General features: G+C 39.5%; 2 protein-coding genes across 3 annotated transcripts in view; one reads left to right on the top strand and one right to left on the bottom strand.

The window, feature by feature from the left end:
- The window catches only part of LOC139549743 (gastrula zinc finger protein XlCGF17.1-like), a 627,316-nt gene extending 619,798 nt beyond the window's left edge, over window positions 1-7,518 (bottom strand). For both annotated transcript variants that reach the window (XM_071360471.1, XM_071360461.1), the window contains exon 1: window positions 897-7,518. In XM_071360471.1, the coding sequence (XP_071216572.1) occupies window positions 897-1,242 (346 nt within the window). In that variant the 5' untranslated portion in view covers window positions 1,243-7,518. The remainder of the gene's footprint in view (window positions 1-896) is intronic.
- Window positions 1-16,952, top strand: part of LOC139548585 (zinc finger protein ZFP2-like) — a 158,408-nt gene that overhangs the window by 75,503 nt on the left and 65,953 nt on the right. The window lies entirely within an intron of this gene.

Genomic DNA, 16,952 nt, shown 5'->3' with positions numbered 1-16,952 from the left:
TGGTGACGGTGAGATTTAAAAACAAATGATGTAGAGCTCCAAATCTAATTTCTCAGGGAATGTCATGTTTATAGGCTGAGCAGAGCTCTTTAATAATAGATAATGTCATGTTTATAGGCTGAACAGAGCTCTATAATAATAGATAATGTCATGTTTATAGGCTGAGCAGAGCTCTATAATAATAGATAATGTCATGTTTATAGGCTGAGCAGAGCTCTATAATAATAGATAATGTCATGGTTACAGGCTGAGCAGAGCTCTATAATAATAGATAATGTCATGTTTACAGGCTGAACAGAGCTCTATAATAATAGATAATGTCATGTTTATAGGCTGAGCAGAGCTCTATAATAATAGATAATGTCATGTTTACAGGCTGAACAGAGCTCTATAATAATAGATCATGTCATGTTTATAGGCTGAACAGAGCTCTATAATAATAGATAATGTCATGTTTATAGGCTGAACAGAGATGGTTGTTTGCCATTCTGTGAGACAATTAAGTTGTGATTTTGTGGTGTGGGGGGGACTCTGATGGTATACACATGTTACAGTTAAGCAATAAGACCCGAGGAAGTGTGGTATATGGCCAATATAGCATGGTTAAAGACTGTCCTTAAGCACGACGCAACGCAGAGTGCCTGGATACAGCCCTTAGCCGTGGTATATTGGCCATATATCACAAACCCCTGGGGTGGATTATTGCAATTACAACGTAATTAGAGCAGTAAAAATACCAATCAGCATTCAGGGCTTTAACATTATATTATCACATTAATTCCTATAGTACAGAAGAACATTTTCAAGTATAGAATTTCAGTAGCATGCTGATTAAAAACCACACATTCATTCAAAACCTTTAGAGAGTTAGAGCCCGTTTTTAAGACAGTACTTACTGGTGGTAATCAGATCTCCTGACTCCTCTGTCAATATGACCGTTATCTCTCCCTCTTTCTCCTTCTTCACTCCAAAAACTGCCTCCTCCTCTTTCTCTTCCTCCTCCTCTTCTTTCAAGGTAACCTCCTCCTCCTCTTTCACTCTGAACGCATCTTCCTCTTCTTTCACTGAAACGTCTTTCTCTTCTTCTTTCACTTTAACAGCCTCATCCTCTACTTCTTGTTTTACTGTGACATCCTCCTCTTCCTCCTCCTCTTTCACGACAACGTTCAGCCACAGACCTCCTTTCTCCGTCCAGCAGACCTCCTCTTCTTCAACGAGAGGGGAGAAGTTTAGTGAGCTCATGTTCGGGGATGTTAGCTAGCTAGCTATCATTAGCGACTAGGCTAGTGCTAATTTAACCAGCCAGCTACTATAGCTGACTAATACAAAATAACGTAATATTCAATTAAATAGGTTAACAAGTAGATACGACATAAGTGTGTCTAAAACACAGTAGCTAATATACACCGAAAGCGTCTAAATAGCTTGAATCTTTCGGCTATGTTGGCTAGCAAGCTACCGAGGTGGTTGACGAGCTGTTTATGAAGAACCGTCCACTAGATTATACGTCACGCTGGCAGCATCGCCTGAAAGACGCACATCGCCGTCTGCTGACTGGAGTGGGAAACGCAGTTGAGGATCATATTTTATTTTCAGACAAAGATTATTTTAAATGGATTTAATTAAATAATACTATTATATTGAGACATACAAAGACAGGAATGTGTTGATTGATTAGTGAGAATAAAACATGTTTACTACAGCACATTTAAGGCAGTTTCATTAAGTCAAAATAAATCTAAATAATTAGCAAGCTACTGTAGGTCTATACTGCTCCTACATGGTGTAACAATACATCATGTAGATGTATATAATGAACAGACTAGGTCTATACTGCTCCTACATGGTGTAACAATACATCATGTAGATGTATATAATGAACAGACTAGGTCTATACTGCTCCTACGTGGTGTAACAATACATCATGTAGATGTATATAATGAACAGACTAGGGCCATACTGCTCCTACATGGTGTAATAATACATCATGTAGATGTATATAATGAACAGACTTGGTCTATACTGCTCCTACATGGTGTAACAATACATCATGTAGATGTATATAATGAACAGACTAGGTCTACACTGCTGCTACATTTTTATGTATTATTATGTGTTATTTTTTTCACCTTTATTTAACCAGGTCGGCCAATTGAGAACAAGTTCTCATTTACAACTGCGACCTGGCCAAGATAAAGCAAAGCAGTGTGACACAGTCAACAACACAGAGTTACACATAAACAAACATTCAGTCAACAGCACAATAGAAGATCGAGAATATATTTTTATGTTTAGAAATATTGTGAAACACGATCATTCCACTATTAATGCAGATATTATGGACATTTTATTTAAAACATGTAATTAAACTTTAATTGTAGCTCCTTTAATTCAGACCCAAAATATATTTGCTATAATGTGTGCCATTGCCCGGCTATTAAAATGGACAGGCGACTATTTGAGACTCAGCATTGAATTTAAATTTTATGGAATGTTAACTTTGATTGTCTTCAATAAAAATGATAGACCTTTCAAACATGGAATGCAACGTTGTATGAAACATTATTGTCAAGTGACTTGATGTCTACGGTGCAAAGAGATTGATAGTTGGAGGTGTTGGGAGTGTTGGGTGTGTTGATATAACGGTAATAATGTCAAAATCCCACTTTTAACAACCATCAGAATTGGTTAACAAAAAGTTATACCCGAGTAGCGCAGCGGTCGAAGGTCCTGCATCGCAGTGCTAGAGGTGTCACTACAGACCCGGGTTTGATCCCGGGCTGTACCACAACCTGCCGTGATCGGGAGTTCCATAGGGCGGCACACAATTGGCCAAGCGTCGCCCGGTGTTTCCTCCTACACATTGGTGCAGCTGGCTTCCGGGTTAAGCGGGCGGGTGTTAAGAAGCGCGGTTTGACGGGTCATGTTTCAGAGGACGCATGACTCGACCTTCGCCTCAAGAGCCCATTGGGGAGTTGCAGCGATGAGACAAGATCCACATTGGGGAGTTGCAGCGATGAGACAAGATCCACATTGGGGAGTTGCAGCGATGAGACAAGATCCACATTAGGGAGTTGCAGCGATGAGACAAGATCCACATTGGGGAGTTGCAGCGATGAGACAAGATCCACATTGGGAGTTGCAGCGATGAGACAAGATCCACATTGGGGAGAAAAAACGGGGGTAAAATTATTATTATTTTTTTTTTAAATGACAACAAACAAAGGTTGCATCCCAACGTGGCAATAAACAGCAGGCAAAGTGACCAGGACAAAATGAACTCAAACGTTTTACCATTGGAACACTTGATGTAATGATGTAATAATGGACAGAATGAACTCAAACGTTTTACCATTGGAACACTTGATGTAATGATGTAATAATGGACAGAATGAACTCAAACGTTTTACCATTGGAACACTTGATGTAATGATGTAATAATGGACAGAATGAACTCAAACGTTTTACCATTGGAACACTTGATGTAATGATGTAATAATGGACAAAATGAACTCAAACGTTTTACCATTGGAACACTTGATGTAATGATGTAATAATGGACAAAATGAATTCAAACGTTTTACCATTTTACCCACCATTTGCAACAACGTCAATGAGCACCATCACTGTCTTTCCTTCGTGGATCTCCTGCATGTTTACATATCTGGCATTACTCATCTCATATGTATATACTGTATTCTATTCTACTGTATCTTAGTCTATGTATTACTCATCTCATATGTATATACTGTATTCTATCCTATTCTACTGTATCTTAGTCTATGTATTACTCATCTCATATGTATATACTGTATTCTATCCTATTCTACTGTATCTTAGTCTATGCATTACTCATCTCATATGTATATACTGTATTCTATCCTATTCTACTGTATCTTAGTCTATGTATTACTCATCTCATATGTATATACTGTATTCTATTCTATTCTACTGTATCTTAGTCTATGTATTACTCATCTCATATGTATATACTGTATTCTATCTTATACTACTGTATCTTAGTCTATGTATTACTCATCTCATATGTATATACTGTATTCTATCTTATACTACTGTATCTTAGTCTATGTATTACTCATCTCATATGTATATACTGTATTCTATCCTATTCTACTGTATCCGTCTATGCCGCTCTGACATTGCTTGTCCATATATGTATATATATATATGAGTCACTGGCTTACTGGTCCTCTTCCATGCCGTCCCTAGGAGGAGTGCGTCACTTGAGTGGGTTGAGTCACTGACGTGGTCTTCCTGTCTGGGTTGGCGCCTTGTCTCAGGATGGTAAGTTGGTGGTTGAAGATATCCCTCTAGTGGTGTGGGGACTGTGCTTTGGCAAAGTGGGTGGGGTTATATCCTTCCTGTTTGGCCCTGTCCGGGGGTATCATCGGATGGGGCCACAGTGTCTCCTGAACCCTCCTGTCTCAGCCTCTGGTATTTATGCTGCATTAGTTTGTGTAGGGTCAGTTTGTTATATCTGGACTATTTCTACTGTCTTATCCGGTGTCCTGTGTGAATTTAAGTATGCTCTCTCTAATTCTCTCTTCCTTTCTCTCTCTCGGAGGACCTGAGCCCTAGGACCATGCCTCAGGACTACCTGGCATGATGACTCCTTGCACCAGTCCACCTGGCCTTGCTGCTGTTCCAGTTTCAACTGTTCTGCCTGCGGTTATGGAACCCCTACCTGTCCCAGACCTGCTGTTTTCAACTCTTAATGATCGGCTATGAAAAGCCAACTGACATTTATTCCTGATTATTATTTGACCATGCTTGTCATTTATGAACATTTTGAACATCTTGGCCATGTTCTGTTATAATCTCCACTCGGCACAGCCAGAAGAGGACTGGCCACCCCTCATAGCCTGGTTCCTCTCTAGGTTTCTTCCTAGGTTTTGGCCTTTCTAGGGAGTTTTTCCTAGCCACCGTGCTTCTACACCTGCATTGCTTGCTGTTTGGGGTTTTAGGCTGGGTTTCTGTACAGCACTTCGAGATATTAGCTGATGTACGAAGGGCTATATAAAATAAACTTGATTTGATTAAAGGGCCAAAACAGCATAAAACCACTGTTTATTTGAGGTATAAGGTGATGCCCAGAGGTCTGTTAAATTATTTTACAATTGTCTTAAGACAGTCAATCCTAAGCAGTGTGCCAGACGACCTTTGATCTCCAAAAAAGGCCCCTTTCAGTGTTTGCTAAAATTGCAGCACGAGGGCGATGCACACACAATTTGATTGCAGAAACACCTCCCTGTTAATGAGGAAACCACTAGTTATGGATGTAGTATATCTGGTAATGAGGAACCCACTAGTTATGGATGTAGTATATCTGCCTGGAACAAAAATGGTGAGCAAAGATTTTAGTTTTCCACAATGTATTCTGAATATTACAGCACAAGATCAGGAAAGCTACTCAAGGAAACTCACATTAAGTTCTGTGTCTATTCACTAATTCACCACCGTGGGGGAAAACTCAGGGGAGTTCTCATAGGCTGACAGCAATAATAGCCTCCATTTCCAGGTTGCTTATGAGTGCATTTCACATTACTTTTGGATTATAATTGTAACGCTCGTTTGAATCTCCTGCTTAATATGTTTGTGTTATTGTCGCAAATCAACTGCTTTATACTTATAAAACACTTCAACTAGTAAAATGCTCTTTAGCTAGCTTTGCCATCAGCCTGAAACTGAGGGTTTGTACATTAAGTGTTTAATAAGTTGGCCCATAACTTCACCTAACAACAACATAGACCTACTGTAGGACCCATAACTTCACCTAGCAACAACATAGACCTACTGTAGGACCCATAACTTCACCTAACAACAACATAGACCTACTGTAGGACCCATAACTTCACCTAACAACATAGACCTAGGACTATAATACACTAGACTACTCCGTAATGTGTTGTCATTCTAAATGTCCTGAATAAAGGAAAATAGCTCTGTGTGTTGTATAATAGCCGATCCATCAAGGAACAGTTCTCTACACATTATGAGCAAAGTATCTCCGTGTCCAAACAGACTAATGGGACCCTACTGTAAATCAATCAGACAATAACATTATAAACATCAATTTGTTAGGGATGTTGGATCCAACGTGGAGCACGGCATAACTGTCTTTACCAGAGTAATGAATGAAGAAGCACTTTGGTTGTTGTTGCATGTCGTAATGTTTGTCTTTTTTTTTATTTTTTTATAACTTTTATTTAACTAGGCAAGTCAGTTAAGAACAACTTCTTATCGACAGTGACGGCCAGTGGGTTAACTACCCTGTTCAGGGGCTGAACAACATATTTTTACCTTGTCAGTTTAGGGATTCTACAGATTTTTACAATCTTGCAACCTTTCGGTTACTAGTCCAACGCTCTAACCACTAGGCTACCTGCTGCCCCGATTTGACTGGCATTCAGAAAACGATTACCTGGATCAGCTGATGATAGTTGAACATGTGACTGTAACTAAACAGCTACAGTATTAAGAATTATGTGTAATTATTGAAGAACCGCGTTAATGACAGTATCCATTTGGGTGTTGTCAATAAAGTTAAGGTGACTCTCGGTTAGAACCATTGGATTTAGCATACACTGAAATGATTTAAGATTTCTGTGCCCATGAAAACTGTTTTCCCAGCGTAACATAAGGAGCCACTAAATGTTACGTAGTTAGAGTGCATTTTCAGATATCTGAATACAAAAAAACTGTACTAACAGGACAATAACCTAAACCACAAGACCAAATCTACACTGGAGGAGATTACCAAGATGACATTGAATGTTCCTGAGTGACCTAGTTACAGTTTGGACTTAAATCGTCTTTAAAATCTATGGAAAGACTTGAAAAATGGCTTTCTAGCAATGATCAACAACCAACTTGACAGAACAGGAAGGATTTTAAAAAGAATAATGAATATTCACATGAAGATCAGTCTCCTATTGGATGACATCACGACTTCCCATCAAGCCAACTCCTTGAAGGCCTTACTATGACATCACTCACTCCTTCTAGTTTGCAGTTGTCTAAAAAAACACTATTTTGCTCAAAACATTTATTTGTTTCTCTCTAGTGTGTTTATACTTTACTGTATTTATATATCACTTTTCAACAGGAAAAGTTAAAATCACTGGAGGACGTCATGAACAATTCCTCCATTTTTTCTTTTTCAACTTTATTTAACCAGGTAGGCCAGTTAAGAACAAGTTCTCATTTACAACTGCGACCTGGCCAAGATAAAGCAAAGCAGTGTGACAAAAACAACAGAGTTGGGATAAACAAAAGTACAATAACACAATAGAAACATCTATATACAGTGTGTGCAAATGGAGTACAGAGGCAATAAAGGCAATAAGGCAATAAATAGGCCGTAGTAGCAAAGTAATTACAATTTAGCATATTAACACTGGAGTGATAGATGTGCAGATGATGATGTGCAAGTAGAATATATGTCACTGTAACATATATAACATACAGTGGGGAGAACAAGTATTTGATACACTGCCGATTTTGCAGGTTTTCCTACTTACAAAGCATGTAGAGGTCTGTAATTTTTATCATAGGTACACTACAATTGTGAGAGACGGAATCTAAAACAAAAATCCAGAAAATCACATTGTATGATTTTTAAGTAATTAATTTGCATTTTATTGCATGACATAAGTATTTGATACATCAGAAAAGCAGAACTTAATATTTGGTACAGAAACCTTTGTTTGCAATTACAGAGATCATATGTTTCCTGTAGTTCTTGACCAGGTTTGCACACACTGCAGCAGTGATTTTGGCCCACTCCTCCATACAGACCTTCTCCAGATCCTTCAGGTTCCGGGGCTGTCGCTGGGCAATACGGACATTCAGCTCCCTCCAAAGATTTTTCTATTGGGTTCAGGTCTGGAGACTGGCTAGGCCACTCCAGGACCTTGAGATGCTTCTTACGGAGCCACTCCTTAGTTGCCCTGGCTGTGTGTTTCGGGTCGTTGTCATGCTGTAAGACCCAGCCACGACCCATCTTCAATGATCTTACTGAGGGAAGGAGGTTGTTGGCCAAGATCTCGCGATACATGGCCCCATCCATCCTCCCCTCAATACGGTGCAGTCGTCATGTCCCCTTTGCAGAAAAGCATCCCCAAAGAATGATGTTTCCACCTCCATGCTTCACGGTTGGGATGGTGTTCTTGGGGTTGTACTCATCCTTCTTCTTCCTCTAAACAAGGCGAGTGGAGTTTAGACCAAAAAGCTCTATTTTTGTCTCATCAGACCACATGACCTTCTCCCATTCCTCCTCTGGATCATCCAGATGGTCATTGGCAAACTTCAGACGGGCCTGGATGTGCTGCCTTGAGCATGGGGACCTTGCGTGCGCTGCAGGATTTTAATCCATGACGGCGTAGTGTGTTACTTCTTTGAGACTGTGGTCCCAGCTCTCTTCAGGTCATTGACCAGGTCCTGCCGTGTAGTTCTGGGCTGATCCCTCACCTTCCTCATGATCATTGATGCCCCACGAGGTGAGATCTTGCATGGAGACCCAGACCGAGGGTGATTGACCGTCATCTTGAACTTCTTCCATTTTCTAATAATTGCGCCAACAGTTGTTGCCTTCTCACCAAGCTGCTTGCCTATTGTCCTGTAGCCCATCCCAGCCTTGTGCAGGTCTACAATTTAACCCTGATGTCCTTACACAGCTCTCTGGTCTTGGCCATTGTGGAGAGGTTGGAGTCTGTTTGATTGAGTGTGTGGACAGGTGTCTTTTATACAGGTAACGAGTTCAAACAGGTGCAGTTAATACAGGTAATGAGTGGAGAACAGGTGGGCTTCTTAAAGAAAAACTAACAGGTCTGGGAGAGCCGGAATTCTTACTGGTTGGTAGGTGATCAAATACTTATGTCATGCAATAAAATGCAAATTAATTACTTAAAAATCATACAATGTGATTTTCTGGATTTTTGTTTTAGATTCCGTCTCTCACAGTTGAAGTGTACCTATGATAAAAATTACAGACCTCTACATGCTTTGTAAGTAGGAAAACCTGCAAAATCGGCAGTGTATCAAATACTTGTTCTCCCCACTGTATATAATATATAAATACTGGTGTGAGCAAAAAAAGTAAATAAAAACATGGGGATGAGGTCAGCATTGGATGGGCTACTTACAGATGGGCTGTGTACAGCTGCAGCGATCGGTAAGCTGCTCAGATAGTTGATTCTTAAAGCTAGTGAGGGAGATATAAGTCTCCAACTTCAGCGATTTTTGCGATTCGTTCCAGTCATTGGCAGCAGAGAACTGGAAGGAAAGGCGGCCAACGTAGGTGTTGGCTTTGGGGATGACCAGTGAGATATACTTCCTGGAGCATACTTCTCTGCTGCCAATGACTGGAACGAACTACAAAAATCTCTGAAACTGGAAACACTTATCTCCCCCACTAGCTTTAAGCACCAGCTGTCAGAGGAGCTCACAGATTACTGCACCTGTACATAGCCCATCTTTAATTTAGCCCAAACAAGTACCTCTTCCCTGTCGTGGCAGAATCAGATTTAGCTAAGGAACATAGATAGATAAGATGTTATTTTCATCATATGCTTGTGAGATACTTGTCATTAGAATCTTCTGAGCTAGGGATTAGGAACTTGGGGCCAGAGAGGGGAGAGGTCAGGCTTGTCTTCATAAGTCAATGTATATGTTAAACCATGTGGTGCTAAGTAGAATATTAGAAGGGGAGGAGGACAGAGTGGAATGTTGGTTTCTTATGGGAACGTTGTTTGTAACTATTCCTAAACCATGGGATGGAGTTATTAATTGGGAAACCAGTTAGTTATCTCATACAATGTCTGTACGCCAGTCACTCCCTACTTTTCTCATTGGGGGAAGGAGTTTGGCAGTGTTTGGAACCATTGTATTTCCCCTCTGAGGTTGCCCTTATCTTGACCTAGTATTTGACCTAAGGGGCTCACTGTCTGATTTTGAGTTTGTCCAGGTTTGGGAGTATCTAGAAATGACAATTGATATATGCCATTGGATGAAGTAATGTTTTGGTAGACAGTGAAGTATCAAGCATGAGATTTAAACCTTGTCTTGGGAGATCAAACTGAACGATGATTTATAGCTGATGCTGTCTAGCAATAGGATACTCCTCTTTTGGGTAAAGGATTCTTTGTAAGTTGAGAGGGGTGTATCTTGGCTATAAATGAAACTACGAATTGTTTTGTAAGGACTCTCAGAGAATTCATTTAGACACTGAATTGATCTGAGAGTCATTAAAGGGCTTTGGTGAAGCTTGTATATATATATTAAAGATGGAATATATCATTTAACTCTGACTTGTGTGTGGTTGGCTCTCTCTCTCTCTCTCTCTTTATTGAGTAATACAGGAAATTACCACGACATCCCCTACTGTATTTATTTATTTATTTTGCTCCTTTGCACCCCAGTATTTCTACTTTGCACATTCTTCCACTGCAAATCTACCATTCCAGTGTTTTACTTGCTATATTGTATTTACTTTGCCACCATGGCCTTTTTTTGCATTTACCTCATTTGCTCACATTGTATATAGACTTATTTTTCTACTGTATTATTGACTGTATGTTTGTTACACTCCATGTGTAACTCTGTGTTTTTCTATGTGTCGAACTGCTTTGCTTTATCTTGGCCAGGTCGCAATTGTAAATGAGAACTTGTTCTCAACTTGCCTACCTGGTTAAATAAAGGTGAAATAAATAAATAAAATAGATCAGCAACGGTGGCTTGCAAACAGTGGATAGTAAGTAGCCCACCTTTGGAATAACTATGTATAGTTATAACTGTAGTATCCAGTATAACTGTAGTATCCTGTATAACTGTAGTATCCTGTATAACTGTAGTATCCTGTATAACTATGTATAGTTATAACTGTAGTATCCTGTATAACTGTAGTATCCTGTATAACTATGTATAGTTATAACTGTAGTATCCTGTATAACTGTAGTATCCTGTATAACTGTGTATAGTTATAACTGTAGTATCCTGTATAACTGTAGTATCCTGTATAACTGTAGTATCCTGTATAACTGTAGTATCCTGTAACTGTAGTATCCTGTATAACTATGTATAGTTATAACTGTAGTATCCTGTATAACTGTAGTATCCTGTATAAATATGTATAGTTATAACTGTAGTATCCTGTATAACTGTAGTATCCTGTATAACTGTAGTATCCTGTATAACTGTAGTATCCTGTATAACTGTAGTATCCAGTATAACTGTAGTATCCTGTATAACTGTAGTATCCTGTATAACTGTAGTATCCTGTATAACTGTAGTATCCTGTATAACTATGTATAGTTAAAACTGTAGTATCCAGTATAGTCTGGGAGGAGGTGAAACCACTCAGGCTTATTTGATGTGATCTAATGTTTTGATCATCTAGTTTCTTACAAGCATTCAGTCACCAAAGGGGGTTCGGTCATTCCTTTGTTTATATACTGTCTCATTGACAAAAATATTTTGGATTATTTGTTTACATCATTCCCAGTACACAGTAAACGTGCCGAGGTTCTAATGTTGCCAAGGAGACACATTTTATTATTTATTTACAGTTTGGAGGGTTGGGGGTCTGACATCCAGGATACACATTTTATTATTTATTTACAGTTTGGAGGGTTGGGGGTCTGACATTCAGGCGACACATTTTATTATTTATTTAGTTTGGAGGGTTGGGGGTCTGACATCCAGGATACACATTTTATTATTTATTTAGTTTGGAGGGTTGGGGGTCTGACATCCAGGATACACATTTGATTATTTATTTACAGTTTGGAGGGTTGGGGGTCTGACATTCAGGATTCACATTTTATTATTTATTTACAGTTCGGAGGGTTGGGGGTCTGACACCCAAGATACACATTTTATTATTTATTTACAGTTTGGAGGGTTGGGGGTCTGACATCCAGGCGACACATTTTATTATTTATTTACAGTTTGGAGGACAAGTTATCCTGGGATCTAACATTACTCTGAGACTAGTTATCCTGGGATCTTACATTACCCTGAGACTAGTTATCCTGGGATCTTACATTACTCTGAGACTAGTTATCCTGGGGAATAGTTTTAATACATTTGCAAAAAACCTAAACCTGTTTTTGCTTTGGCATTATGGGGTATTGTGATGTCATTATGGGGTATTGTGATGTCATTATGGGGTATTGTGATACATTTTAAAATAAAGGGATGCACCGATATTACATTTTTGGCAAATACCAATATCCAATATTTTCCTTGCCCCAAAAAATGATACCGATAACCGATATTTAAAATTTGAAAGGCCTTTTAAGCATTCTAGTACAGCATTCTAAAAATTAACACACACACGGACGCAGTGGTCTAAGCCACTGCATCTCAGTGCAAGAGGTGTCACTACAGTCCCTGGTTCGAATCCAGGCTGTATCACATCCGGCCGTGATTGGGAGTCCCACAGTAATTTTCTGTTATTGGTGTTAAGAGGACGACAAAGGAGAGGGATCCCACATGTGGATAGGAAGATACAAATTATCATTATTACTGGAAAATATTCATTTAAAATCCAGGAATTTTACAACTTTAGCTCTCTAGGTCAAGCCAGTATGTTACAGTAGGTTGTAACGCTCTAGGTCATGCCAGTAGGTTACAGTAGGTTGTATCTCTCTAGGTCATGCCAGTAGGCTACAGTAGGTTGTATCTCTCTAGGTCATGCCAGTAGGCTACAGTAGGTTGTATCTCTCTAGGTCATGCCAGTAGGCTACAGTAGGTTGCATCTCTCTAGGTCATGCCAGTAGCTTACAGTAGGTTGTATCTCTCTAGGTCATGCCAGTAGGCTACAGTAGATTGTATCTCTCTAGGTCATGCCAGTAGGTTACAGTAGGCTACAGTAGGTTGTATCCAAGTGGAAACAATTATCAACCCAATATGTTAAGTGTCGAATTTGGTCAACAACAAAATGAACGGCTTATTTGCTACGTGAGGTTTACTTGATCTAACAGAAGTTTCGTAATGCCCAAGTTGTTATGTGGACACGTGACATACCGACAACTTTGATAAAAACACTATAGGAGTTGTCTCCAGATCGCTATGCATATTCATGCTAGTAGCTTAGCATCTCTCTCCATTGAATACAGGCGGTTGACGACAACCACCCTCATAGAATATAAACAATAGATTACAATAATAAGATGAATCCACCAATCCAAAGAAAGGATAGGCGGGAGCTAGACAACCCGCAGAGCCGCTTTGTGGACAACGACTCCCCTTGTTAGGGCAGAGAGACATCTTGTCAGTATATCCATAATCTTTGGTGTAGTCAACCCAACTCTCACATGGCACTATTGGGGGGCACGGTGTGTAGTAAAACATCACTACATGACAATCACAACATGCCGTGCCCCCCAGTCTGCGGTCAGCAGATAGACCCCTCTCAAATATATATGTTAAGTCACTTTTTGGAAACGGAACTGAGAAAACAAGGGGTAGCTTGCTCTCTACGTCATCTGATTCTAGACATATCAGTCATCATCCAGGGCCCTCCGTTGAAGAGGTATTGACGAGCCAACTCTGAATATCGAAAGTTAAATACGAATTTAAGGCGGTACTTACTGGTGTTAATCAGATCTCCTATCTCCACCTCTTCATCTTTCAATGTGACAGTCATCTCCCCTTCCTTCTTCACTCCAAAAACGGCATCCTCCTCTTCCTCTTTCACTCTGAACTCGTCTTCCTCTTCTTTCACTGAAACGTCTTTCTCTTCTTCTTTCACTGTAACAGCCTCACCCTCTACTTCTTGTTTTACTGTGATATCCTCTTCTTCCTTCTCCTCTTTCACGACAATGTTCAGCCCCAGAGCTTCTTTCTCCGTCCAGCAGACCTCCTCTTCTTTAACAAGAGGGGAGAAGTTTAGGGAGCTCATGTTGGGGGATGTTAGCTAGCTAGCTATAGTTAGCGACTAGGCTAGTGCTAATTTAACCAGCCAGCTACTATAGCTGACTAATAAAAAATAACGTAATATTAAATTAAATAGGTTAACAAGTAGATACGACAGAAGTGTGTCTAAAACACAGCAGCTAATATACATCGAAAGAGTATAAATAGCTTGAATCTTTCGGCTGTGTTGGCTAGCAAGCTACCGTGGTGGTTGACGAGCTGTTAATGAAGAACCGTCCACTAGATTATACGTCACGCTGGCAGCGTCGCCTGAAAGACGCACATCGCCGTCTGCTGACTGGAGGGGAAACGCAGTTGAGGATCAGATTTTAATTTTCAGACAAAGATTCTTTCAAATGGATTTAATTAAATAATACCATTATATTGAGACATACAAAGACAGGAATGTGTTGATTGATTACTGCGAATAATTTTTTTTTACTACAGCACATTTAAGGCAGTTTCATTATGTTATATTACATCTAAATTAGCAGCTAGCTACTGTAGGTCTATACTGCTCCTACATGGTGTAACAATACATCATATAGATGTATATAATGAACAGACTAGGTCTATACTGCTCCTACATGGTGTAACAATACATCATGTAGATGTATATAATGAACAGACTAGGTCTATACTGCTCCTACATGGTGTAACAATACATCATGTAGATGTACACTACCATTCAAAAGTTTGGGGTCACTTAGAAATGTCCTTGTTTTTTAAAGAAAATGTTTTCATTTATTTACCTGTTTTTGCTTTGTCATTATGGGGTATTGTGATGTCATTATGGGGCAATGTGATGTCTTATGGGTATTGTGATGTCATTATTGGGTATTGTGTGTAGATTGATGAGGGGGAAAAATTATTGAATCAATTTTAGAATAAGGCTGTAACGTAACAAAATGTGGGAAAAGTGAAGGGGTCTGAATGCTTTCCGAATGCATTGTATATATAGGGGCAGTACTTAGTGACATCACTTCATGAAACAGGAGGTACAAATATATAACATAGATTCACAATATCAACATTCAATGTGTCAAAATATATGACCAAGCTGGAAGTGGAAACGCCAGCCCAGCCACAAGCCTAGAGGTTCACTGATGAACAACCTCCTCCTTCACATCTGACTCCTGATGATGATGATCAACCTCCTCCTTCACATCTGACTCCTGATGATCAACCTCCTCCTTCACATCTGACTCATGATGATCAACCTCCTCCTTCACATCTGACTCCTGATGATCAACCTCCTCCTTCACATCTGACTCCAGTGATCAATCCAGAGAGTCTTTTTTGATAGTCCCTTATTATACAAGAGACAAAATCCACAAATTCTACAGCACAACGGCAGAGTCATGTCTTCAGTGGAAAACTAACAATGACTCAATAACCCTTCTGGGAATGTTATGATGTCATAAAGTTATGGGCGGAGTTAGAAAGTTGGCTGTCAGAAGTAAAGTTATACAATGTAAAATTACTTTTAATCTGTCTGTCTGTATATTTCAAAACATGGCATTTGAGGGTGCAGTGAGATACCCCAGAGTTGGACGATACTTTTCTCATAAATCATCTTAAATATTATACTTAATTAAACCTGGAAATCAACCAATCCTCTGTTGTTAACTCAATTGAATGGTAAACTGCTTTATTATCTAAAAGTTGAAAGTGACAGAGAGAAATAAAATGGTGCTGATGAATGCACTGGCTGTGTTCTTGTGGGTCTGGGCAGGTGTGATGTAGTTAATGGAGATGGAGGTGTGTTTTAGTGGGTCTGGGCAGGTGTGATGTAGTTAATGGAGATGGAGGTGTGTTCTAGTAGGTCTGGGCAGGTGTGATGTAGTTAATGGAGATGGAGGTGTGTTCTAGTGGGTCTGGGCAGGTGTGATGTAGTTAATGGAGATGGAGGTGTGTTCTAGTGGGTCTGGGCAGGTGTGATGTAGTTCATGGAGATGGAGGTGTGTTTTAGTGGGTCTGGGCAGGTGTGATGTAGTTAATGGAGATGGAGGTGTGTTCTAGTGGGTCTGGGCAGGTGTGATGTAGTTAATGGAGATGGAGGTGTGTTCTAGTGGGTCTGGGCAGGTGTGATGTAGTTAATGGAGATGTGTTCTAGTGGGTCTGGGCAGGTGTTATGTAGTTAATGTTTCTATGATGTTGTTTGTATGTGTATGTTTTGTATTGTTTATAAAATATAAAATAAAATATTAAAACATTTCCAATGCAAAGTAACACCTCACAGTTCTATTTTTGGAGTTATTACATTAAACCAAAGTCAGGTGTGAAGTAAAATGGAGGACCAGCCTATTCCCTATGATGTATACTACAACAGAAATAACTTAATTAAAATGTATAACTTTAAATTAAACCAATAATTTGCACTCATGACTTGAGTGATTAAAGTAAACCACAGTTTTGTAAATACATAATGCCATCTAACCAAATATCAAAGAATGTTAGCTATATGCTGTTATCTTAGCCAGCCAGCTAACGTCAGCTATATGCAGTTATCTTAGCCAGCCAGCTAACATTAGCTATATGCAGTTATCTTAGCCAGCCAGCTAACGTTAGTTATATGCAGTTATCTTAGCCAGCCAGCTAACATTAGCTATATGCAGTTATCTTAGCCAGCCAGCTAACATTAGCTATATGCAGTTATCTTAGCCAGCCAGCTAACATTAGCTATATGCAGTTATCTTAGCCAACCAGCTAACGTTAGCTATTTAGCCAACTAGCTATTAGCCTAACCAGCGTAGCCAACCAGCACGGTTATGGTCAGCGAGACCGACTAACGTTACCGGAGAAAAAGTTACAAATCTCCCGTAGTCTAATTCACAGAGAACATGCTGAAAAGTAGTGATGGTGAAACAAATCTTCCTGAATCATTGGCTCTTTTCAGCAAGTTGTGTCAAAAATAGGTTCATTATTCAAGGCTTTGAGCGACACAGAATTTAGAACAGCCACATTTTTACAGATGAAGTCACACGCCGTAGCAGCGTAGCCATTATGTCATA

This window comes from Salvelinus alpinus, chromosome 2, assembly GCF_045679555.1.
Source record: "Salvelinus alpinus chromosome 2, SLU_Salpinus.1, whole genome shotgun sequence".
Taxonomy (NCBI): domain Eukaryota; kingdom Metazoa; phylum Chordata; class Actinopteri; order Salmoniformes; family Salmonidae; genus Salvelinus; species Salvelinus alpinus.
Note: the sequence above shows the minus strand (reverse complement) of the source record. Positions and strands in the feature narration are given on the sequence as shown.